At 32.2% G+C, this 10,501-nt stretch overlaps 2 protein-coding genes across 2 annotated transcripts; one reads left to right on the top strand and one right to left on the bottom strand.

Moving 5' to 3' along the window:
- Nucleotides 1-3,767: 3,767 nt before the first annotated feature.
- On the top strand, nucleotides 3,768-7,831 carry LOC100805604 (protein transport protein Sec61 subunit gamma). Its single transcript, XM_003540105.5, has 3 exons — nucleotides 3,768-3,966; nucleotides 4,050-4,165; nucleotides 7,644-7,831. The coding sequence occupies exons 1-2, from the start codon at nucleotides 3,873-3,875 to the stop codon at nucleotides 4,163-4,165; spliced, it is 210 nt and encodes a 69-aa protein (XP_003540153.1). The 5' UTR covers nucleotides 3,768-3,872; the 3' UTR covers nucleotides 7,644-7,831.
- Nucleotides 7,832-9,207: 1,376 nt separating this feature from the next.
- Nucleotides 9,208-10,501, bottom strand: LOC100305389 (serine/threonine protein kinase). The gene has a single exon (NM_001251535.2). It carries the CDS (start codon nucleotides 10,446-10,448, stop codon nucleotides 9,405-9,407), a length of 1,044 nt encoding a protein of 347 aa, NP_001238464.2. The 5' UTR covers nucleotides 10,449-10,501; the 3' UTR covers nucleotides 9,208-9,404.

Raw genomic sequence — 10,501 nt, 5'->3', positions numbered from 1 at the left:
TCATCTTCTCTTCATCTTTCTAAAAGTTTTTGTTCAAAACTTTCTCTTCCAAGAAAAGTTCTTTGTTCAAAAACTTGTGTTATTCATCTTTTTCATTCCCTTCTCCCTTTGCCAAAAAGAATTCGCCAAGGACTAATCGCCTGAATTCTTTTTGTGTCTCTCTTCTCCCTTTTCCAAAAGAACAAAGGACTAACCACCTGAATTTTTTTGTGTCTCCCTTCTCCCTTGTCAAAGAATTCAAAACGACACTGTCTGAAAATTCTTTTGATTCTTCCCTTTCCTTAAAACAAAAGATTTCAAAGGACTAACCGCCTGAGAATTCTTTTGTTTCCCCTTCACAAAGTTTCGAAGGACTAACCGCCTGAGAACTTTGTCTTAACACATTGGAGGGTACATCCTTTGTAATACAAGTAGAGGGTACATCTACTTGGGTTGTTGTGACTGAGAACAAGAGATGGTACATCTCTTGTGGATCAGTTCTAGTGGAGGGTACATCCACTAGATTGTTCAAAGAGAACAAGGGAGGGTACATCCCTTGTGGATCTTTGCTTGTAAAAGGATTTTTACAAGGTTGAAAAGAAATCTCAAGGACCGCAGGTCGCTTGGGAACTGGATGTAGGCATGAGTTGTTGCCAAACCAGTATAAAACTCTTGTGTTTGTCTTCTTCTTCCTTACACTTTTTAATTTCTGCTGTGCACTTTAATTATTGCTTTTACTTTTGGTAACATTAAGAAGGATAGATTTTTAATTAGTAAATGTTCGTTAATAATTAATTCAACCCCCCCTTCTTAATTATTCCGAGGCCACTTGATCCAACACTATTGTGATAACTCTGCAGCAGTATTTTGTAAGAACGACAAGTATTTTAAGGGTGCTAAGCATGTGGAATTGAAGTACTTTGTCATGAAGTAAGAAGTTCATAAACAAAGAGTATCAACTGAACATATTAGCACAAACCTTATGATAGATGACCCTTTGAATAAGGGATTATCGCCCAAGACATTATAGAACATGTTGAAAGTATGAACATTATTGTTATTGATGATCATTAAGTGTAATTTATCTTATGCATTTTAGTGACAATTTGAGCTCAATTATGATATGTTTTTAATTAACTGTTCTCTATTTTTCCATGCATGTTTGTGTTAGAGTAAAGTTAACAGGTTTTGTCTTGAATGAAGACATTATGTTGGACCAATTATCTACTCCTAATTAATGGTCATATTAAGGATAAGACTAATTTGTAGTACATGGAAGAGGCTATGTCGATTAGGTGATGTACAATCGCCATGACTCGAATTGGTTCCTATCCTTAATCATGAAATTATGATGTACCCAATGTATAGAACAATTTAGTCATTTTTAATGCGCATTATGTTAGTTAATCTATTTATTTATTTTGTCCATAATATTTTATTAATGTCACATGAGCTAAGTGGGAGAATGTTAGAATTAATATCTCATGTGAGAGACGTGTGACTTATGTAGGAACAAATAAATAAATAATTAATAATTAAGGACTAAATTGTAATTGGGTTAAATAGGAGAAGTTTCTAAAATGTAACTGCTACTTGATGGGAGTAGTGGTTATAAAAGGGGGTTAATACCCTCCAACGTGAAATAAGGTCCCCTTCCTGACAGAAAAGTGTTCTCTCTCACCCATAGTCATCACGAACGTAGAGAAACAAAAAGAATAGTCTAAGGAAGTGAGATCTTGTTTCTCTCCTCTTTCAAGGAAAGCAAAGTACATTGGAGATAAGTGTTCCTATGGAGAAAGATACGTATTATCTGTTTATTTATTGTTTGTGATAATCATAGGTTTCAAGATCCTGTTGATTTCCTATAATTGATAATCTAGGAAACCCCTTAAAGATTTTACATAGGATACAAATGGTTTGACATGTAAAATTATGTATGTGTTTAATTGCTCTCAACCTCTATCATGTTATATGTGATGAGATATCTGTTGAACCTTGTGGCCTCAATAATCTTAAGAGGGATAGGCTTAGAATGCAGAAGAAGCAACAACAATCAATTTAATAATGTTCTATAAACATGCAAGGCAAAATTGATTGCATTAACATAAATGAGATAAGGGAAGAGAGAATGCAAACACAGTTTTATACTGGTTCGGCCACAACCCGTGCCTACGTCCAGTACTCAAGCAACCCACTTGAGATTTCCACTATCTTTGTAAAATCCATTACAAAGTCTGAACCACACAGGGACAACCCATCCCTTGTGTTCAGGAATCCTTTACAACAAGAGACTCACAGTCTCTTAACCAATCTCATTGAATAAGAAGAATGGAAGAAGAATTCTCTCTTCAAGAGAAGAATATTACAATGAAGATCATGTAAGAATCCTTATAGATTTTGCAAGTGTTTGATCAAGGATTTCTTGAGAGAGCATTTGACAATGAAGTTCTTTTGGAATCTCTCTCATGGTCTTTTGAGAGGATAAGACATTTTTGCCAAGCAAAACTCTTTGCATAAAATTCGTGCCCAAGTCACCTATTTATAGGCCTTTGATGGCCATTCACAAATCTAATGAAAAAATGTGACTGTTGGCGATATTCCTTGAAAATCCTCTCTGGTAATCGATTACAGAATTAGTGTAATCGATTACACAGTTGTTTTTCTTGAACAGTTGTGACCCTTCATTTAAAATTTGAATTCCCAACGTTCAGAGTCTCTGGTAATCGATTACATATGATCTGTAATCGATTACACACTTTCAAACCATTGGTAATTGATTACATGTATTGGTAATCGATTACATGTGCCTTGAATGACTTGAAACCTTTCATTGTGAGGCAAGGCTTGATCTTGAAGAAATCTTGAATCAAGGCTTTGTTTGTTGAAACAATCTTGTATTAATCTTGAAGCAAAATGAACCTTGTTTAATTCTTCTTTTGACATCATCAAAATCATGTATACATACATTCACAATATCTCACTCTCTTACCTATTTGTGTTGTTTATGTTAGGGTTGATTGTCAATGTAGGTGAGATTCAACACTATGGTGAGGTGTAATTTTTTTTCATTTTTAGTTTTTTTGACATCATTGTTGACATGACATTGACAATGTATTCTTTTTGCTAATATGGTAACAACGTGACATTATGTTGATTTGACATGTAATCACATTATCTTTTGTTAATGCAATGCACAATGATGTTAGCATGATGTCATGATGATATCATTGCCAATATTTATTTGTAATAATGATTAGCCCATGTTTGAAAATCGAATTGGACAAGTTGGTTCAATCTGGAACGATTTGGTAATCGATTCGACCACTCAGAAAAATCAAAACATTTGAATGAATTGATCACAAATTATTATAAGATTTTACGATTTCTTATTCCCTTAAGGAAGAGACAAATAATTGTAGGAAAAATAAAATATCTACCATGACAACAAAATCTTTTAATATTATTTGAGAATAAAAATGATTGCTGAATCGGTAAAAAAAAGTCAAACTAATTCAAAATAGATCCTTTGACGAAACTAAACAAAAAAATCATACAAAAAATGAAACAAAATGTCAATCTATTGGACCATTTTCATATTTAAGCCTATGCATTTTTATTTTTTTTTAGTTATTATTAAAATAATCTTGTATTATTTAAATTAATATTTGTAAAAATATCATTTATTTTACTTTAGATTAGAAGGACAAGATAGAGTTCCAAAATGACGTCGCTTGATCCAGCATGGCACGATTCTATTGGCCAGTACACGTATATTTCCGAACTCAATTTGCACAAACATTTGATGAACGAGAAGAAAAGTGTATAAAAATCAACATCTATTACATTAGAATTCAGATCCAAACGAAACGCAGGAGAGACAGACAGAGAAGAGAATGGACGCTATTGATTCTGTGTTCGATCCGCTCAGGGAATTCGCCAAGGACAGCGTCAGGCTCGTCAAGCGATGCCACAAGCCCGATCGCAAAGGTGCAACCTTAATCCTAACACTCCTTTTCTTCCATTTCGCTTTACTGCTGATCTTAATTTTTCGGATGCCTTTGGTATTTTAGAATTCTCCAAGGTTGCTGTGCGTACCGCGATCGGTTTCGTTGTGATGGGATTCGTGGGTTTTTTCGTTAAGCTCATCTTCATTCCAATTAACAACATCATCGTCGGATCTGGTTAGGTAAACTTATATTCTTTCGCAAAATTTATGTTTTTTAGTCGTTTTATCTATTCCCCTTCTTGCCTACTTGGATCTATGTTTAGTTGGAGATCGTGATCTGAATTTGTTTTTTCTTTTGTAATTTTTTAATTCTTCTAATTGGATGGCTTATTTGGTTACTAAGAAGTATTGTTTCAGTTGTTGGCTGTGGTATCTTAGAACAATTTGTTTGATATGAATAAGGAATTTAGGTTAGAAATTGGAAAAAATAAATAGAATTGGGTGCTCTGTTTCGTTACATTTATGATGCGTCAGGCATAATGGATTGGCTTGTTTGAGATTAAAAATAAATTCTGCTTGTCTGCTTATTGTACAAATTATGATCAACTTCTTTTTTGGCTGCTTTTTTGTCATCGTCACATTGCATGATGAAAAACGATTGTAGATTCTCTGCTTAACTTTCTTCTTTCTAGGAATCAGAACGCAGTATGGTTCATATGCCAGTAAACTTCATTATCTCCTTATTGATTTATCTGTTGGTCTATACTCTATACTGCTACTGCATAGTGAATGTAATTGATAAAATGGGGAGGGACAGTATGAAAAATTGAGAGAACGCATTTATTACATTGAAAATAAAAATATCATATTTTAATACTTTTTAAGATAAGAGTTCAACTACGAGTATTTTAGGGACATTAAAAAAAAATATAGTATTATATAAAAAAAAATTAAATCCATTTAATGGACACTTACTTTTTAAAATAAAAAAAATAATATGATATTTATAATACTATTTCATTATTGTCCTTAAAATACTTGGTAGTTGGACTCTTATTTTAAAAAATATTAAAATATGATATTTTTATTGTCAATGTAATAAATGCGTTTTTTTTAATTTTTTAATTTGACTTTTTATTTTGTTTTTTTTATCTGACCAACAATGTTGACACGAGTGTAGTGGTTTGTATTCAATTTGTTTAGGATTTGAATCCTAGTTCACCATTACCTATGGAGTAAATCTTATTTTTAAGAAAGTATGTTTAATGTTAATTAATACTCCATCCGCATCTGTCATATTATAATTGTCATTTTTGGTTATTTTACCTACATCAAGAAAAAATAATAAATGAATGAAAGATGATAATAATTTTATAAAATTAGTCTTATGGTCATCAATTCGTTTTTAGTTTGTTTAGTCCATATCATTAATATTATTAATATTATTATAAGGTATATAAGTGAAAAAAAATAATTAATATTATATTAAAAAGTTAAAACGATAATTATATTGGGATAATTTTCTTTTACAAAGATGATTATTATTATTATGGGACGGAGGAAATATTTGTGAGGGAAATATGTTAAAAAAAAAAATACTTGTGAGTGAAGTAACTGTAAAAAATATAGTAAATAATACAGATTTGTTTAAATTTGTCTTTAAATTATAATTTTCCTACGGATTTTCTGCAAAATATTAAATGGACTTAATATTTTTAATTATATATATATATACAATTATATTAAAATATTAAATTCATTTAGTTATACCTTATCATTACTTATTCCCTGGATATTTTACACACTATCATATTTTCAGAAATATTTTTCTGCAAAATATTTTTAAAAATGGAAATTTTAATAAATAAATTTGTAAGAAAATTCATAGATACTTCTATGAATTTTCTTGTAATTTTTATTCTTAAAATATAAATAATTTTATAAGAAAATTTATAAAAAAAATTATGTATAAAAACATTCCTGCAAATTTTGAAAATAAAATAAAATTTTTGTGAGCATATAAATCTAGAGACAAAATTTGCAGGACAATTGGCAACAAGCGTAAAAGTTTCCTACATAATTATTTTCTAACGTATTTAAATATGCAGGAAAAATATATAATAGATAATTGTGGTAAATATTGCAGAAGTTGTTGAAAAAGGTTTACATCTTATTGATAATTCTTTGGTCATTTATCGTGCATTGTTTATTAAGTATGATATAAGATGCGGAATATTTACTTCACTTTGTTAAATACCAATTAATGAGCGTTCATACGTGGGGGACATCTAAGATAATTTGTGTTTGGTTTTTTATGTGTACAAAATGTTTCTGGGTTATCTATCGTAAATGAAATTATCGTAAACGAAATTAATCTCCGAATAAATGAATTGAAAAATATTTGTGATCTTTAACATTAGATAACAAAAAAATACCAATGACTAATTATTTTCTTTCCAAAAAATCAATTAATTATTTTTAATAAAATCTCTTATTTCAATCAATTTTTTCTATTTAAAAAACTACTTGAACTTATGTGGAGTTTATTTAAGCTAATAAAATAATTTATGACTTTTATAAGCTTTTTCCATTTTATTTCAATAAACTTTTGGGCGTAATAGTTTATGAAATTAATTTTAATTTATTTATTTTATAGTCAATTTTATCACGCCCAAATTTGACTACCACTTAATTGAAATAAGATATACCAGTTGTAATTTGTAATTGGGCGTAGTATAACATACCTTCTCCTGATAATTAAAAACTTATGTCCCCAAAACTTATTGAATATTTAATTCAGTTGTATATTCAAACAAGCCAAATTATTATATGTTGATTTGTATGTTGGTCTATACTGCTACTGCATAGTGAATGTAATTGATAAAATGGAGGGACAGTATGAAACATTGAGAGAGACAAAAAAACCCAATTTATATCCCAATTCCCAAGTCTCACTTAGTCTTATCATAGGTATACTAAAGCTGTGTACAATTTTTTTTTTCCTTCAAGAAATTAATTTTGATAAGTACTCAAGTCAGTCAAGTGTACTTAACGGTTACTAATATCCCGTATGTATCGTGTACTTGTTCGTCTAGGGACGGTGGTATGTGTTGACTAATGCATATCAATGGTGTATTCCTGGCCATAATTGTCTGGTTCTTGGACTGTGGTATGTGTTGACTATGTTCTACGTTGCCTTTGCTTATTTGGAATGGGATTGTTTTTGATGTAGATTGTTGAATTTGTTTAAAGTGTCAATAAATTAATGAGTTAATTGACCGCATTATAAAGTGACTTCTTTAGGGTATAGTCTACTGCAGCAATTTTTTAAATAAACATATTTGACAATGAGGTGCTGTGATTTATCAAGGGACAACCTGAAGATGTAATCAGTCTGTATGCATATTTCATGTTCTAACATCTCAGGGAGAAGTTACTGCATGGGTACATGAATGAGAGATGATCCTTGATTATTTGTTAGTAGCCTATCTTTGCTACCTTTTCCCAACGGAACCAACCTATTTCTATGATGAGAACTTTTATGTTTTTGGAATATCTACACTCTTTGAAAGCTTTTATAGATAATCTAGTTTTTATTATCGATTTAATGTTGTTTTTCTTTTGTCTGTTTTGAGATGTTGGCCGTTTTGTTGGTGAAACTGCGTCTTTAGCTAAGTGTGCAAAATGAATGATAAATGATCCTTGGTTATTTCTGCAGGATGAGGGGAATCGCAATCGCCTCAGGAATTCAAGTTATCAAACAAAATGAGAGGCAGAAAGAGTTCCAACTTCAAATAGATAGCTCAATGAAATTAATTGTAGTTCTGCTGTATTTCATTTTTGGTTTACCTTTGTATCTTCGGAAGCATTACAATTTTATTTGAAATGTAAAATTTTGTTTTTCCATGTGCTGGACCTTTAGACACATTGTTTTGATTCAGGAAAAGAATGAAAAATATCTATAGTTAGCCAATATCCCTTTCTCTCCATAATTAAGAACCAAAGCTGCCACACCACACCATAGTCACCTTGCATTCACCTTCTTAATACCCTCATTTGACCTTGCTAAAAGCTTACCATTAGAGAGAACCTTTATCCATAAAACCCCTACTCCTCTAACAGTTATGCCTCCATTTTCGACTAAGCTTCTGTCGCAATTTCTCACATCCAACTATAACTTGTCACAAAACTATAGTACGACCACCATAATTTGCCCGAGCTCTTGTAAATCGTCCACACCATCACCACATTGTTCTATTTAGTATTCATAGAACCTTTATCCCGCATAAACAACCGCACAGTTCCCCCTTATGTTGTGCCGAAATCCATAACCACCATGAAACTCCTGAAAATGTACTTTTGATGTAATAGGTAAATCACACATTTACGCATTCTTTTAAATTGGTGTGGTTGGGTGATGATTGGATGATTCAGAAGTGCGGGTTTCACTCTGATTTACCGAAAATAAAATGAATCATTCAGACTTTCACTTAACGATTCTAATTTAAGTGAACGTATAATTTTTTTTATTGTAGGAAATCTAAATCTAAAGCTCCCACGTGTTAACCGATAGAATTTGGGTCTGATTCGTGTCAAAGGACTTTCATCATTAGTTTGTAAATACCACTGTAAAATTTCACTACTAAGACTTAAACTTGTGTTATATTCAGAGATTTTAAGATGAAATAACTTCCCTTTCTCGTGACAACTATATGATTCAAATACAAGGCGATGAAGGTATTTTTTTTTTCTTTCAAATTTACTCGTGCCAATTGAATAAAACAAAAACGAATATAACTTGTTTTAATATTTGATATACAATAAATAACCAAGGTAAAGGACACCGACAAGTCAAGTTCGGGACATGACTACTACACTATCAAGAATCCAAATGGAAGACAACCACATGCATAATATATTTTTGATCCTTATAAACATAAATTTATGGAAGTTATTAATGAAAAAAAATACTAAAAGCACTAAAATTAAAAAAAAACTTATAAAGATCAAAATTAAAAAAATAAACTTATAAGGACCAAAAATAAAAATAAAAATATTATCTCATAATATTTAAGTCTTAATAATTTTCCAAAAGTCTAACACATTTTAAGGAAGAAAGTTTTTAAATAACAAAACAATAAAAACAGATTGTTTCAACCCAATCTTTATTTTTTTATTTTCTTAAATAAGTAATGAAAGAAAATCATTAGAGCATGCAAATATCATAAATTTACAATAGAAAAACTAGAAAGATAAAGAAGAAAAAGAAAGAGAAAAAAAAAGCTCGAAATCATCATGATTCATGGGCATCCCCTTAAAGGCTTTGTATTCTCTGCCTACCCCATACGTAACCATCACGTTAATTAGGCTTGGTACGAATGTTTGTAGTGCATTCCCTTTCCCTGCAGGCCCAAAAACAAAACATATTTTATGTATTAAAGCGGTTGAACATTGAGAAAAACGAGTTGAGCCTCAGTCATCAAGAATGGAATGTAAGATCAGCCAAAACGTCCTTGATGGTCATGGTCATCGATGACTTCTTCTTCCCACTTGACACACTTATAATACTCACAAAAGGCTTCTTCCTCCTCTTTCTGTTTCTGAACCACACCACACCCTTCAAAACGCATAATCTCCAAGCAGGGACTCTGAAGAAGCAATTTAACTCCATTTCCATTCCCATAACAACTTCCCCTGCCCAAGGACGTTCTTCTTCATTTAGTGACACACATCGTGCAGCAAAGCTTAACAAGCGAGTGACGCTACCAACCATGTAATTCGGTGGCAGTGGCATTCTCGTGTCACAAAATTCTTTCAACTCATCACTCGTCTTCACCCGCTCCACAATTGAAGCCGGCGTTTTGCACACATCAATGGCTTTTCTACCACTTATGATCTCCAACAGCACAACCCCAAAGCTGAAAATGTCGTTTTTGGTGCTAAGTTTATCTGGGGTGGTGTAACATGGGTCTATGTACCCTATTGTCCCTGCGGGAGCAGGACCCGGTTCACTCAATCCTCCTTTCACCGCGAGTCCAAAATCTGCCAACTTAGCATTCCAATGTGAATCAAACAAGATGTTAGAGGACTTGATGTCTCTGTGAATCACTACAGCTTCGTGAAGAAACTGAACTGCACGAGCAATTTGCATGGCGATTTCAACGCGTTTTGGCCACGTGGTTTTATTAGCATGGCCATGGAGCAAGTCATGGAGGGAACCATTGGGCATGAGTTCCATCACGATGAGCTTCTTGTGATCATTATAGCTACTCGTCCCCAGAAGATTAACCACATGAGGACTTTCGCGTAGAGAAGATAGAACTCGGATTTCGTTTTCGAGCTTGGAGTTGTCGTGGAGTGATTCAAGGCCTTCAGATGGCTTCTTCACAGCAACCTGCAATCTGTCGTTGAAAAGAACGCCTTTGTAGACCATGCCATGGCTTCCTTTGCCTATGATTCTTCTAGGGTTGAAGTTTTCCGTTGCTTTTACAACCTCTTCATAATCAAACTCCATCTCTTCCATTCTTAATTACTTATCACTCTTTCTTCTTTAGCATTTGGGGATATATATCAACG

This window comes from Glycine max, chromosome 12, assembly GCF_000004515.6.
Source record: "Glycine max cultivar Williams 82 chromosome 12, Glycine_max_v4.0, whole genome shotgun sequence".
Lineage (NCBI taxonomy): Eukaryota > Viridiplantae > Streptophyta > Magnoliopsida > Fabales > Fabaceae > Glycine > Glycine max.
The sequence above is the reverse complement of the archived record's forward strand: the minus strand, read 5'-3'. Positions and strand labels throughout refer to the sequence as shown.

What these genes read in the sequence shown, in the direction of transcription:
- LOC100805604 (XM_003540105.5), top strand. Translation starts at nt 3,873, where the DNA reads ATGGACGCTATTGATTCTGTGTTCGATCCGCTCAGGGAATTCGCCAAG. An exon ending in CCACAAGCCCGATCGCAAAG is followed by an intron (nt 3,967 to 4,049) that starts GTGCAACCTTAA and finishes TTGGTATTTTAG; the next exon opens with AATTCTCCAAGGTTGCTGTG.
- LOC100305389 (NM_001251535.2), bottom strand. Translation starts at nt 10,448, where the DNA reads ATGGAAGAGATGGAGTTTGATTATGAAGAGGTTGTAAAAGCAACGGAA.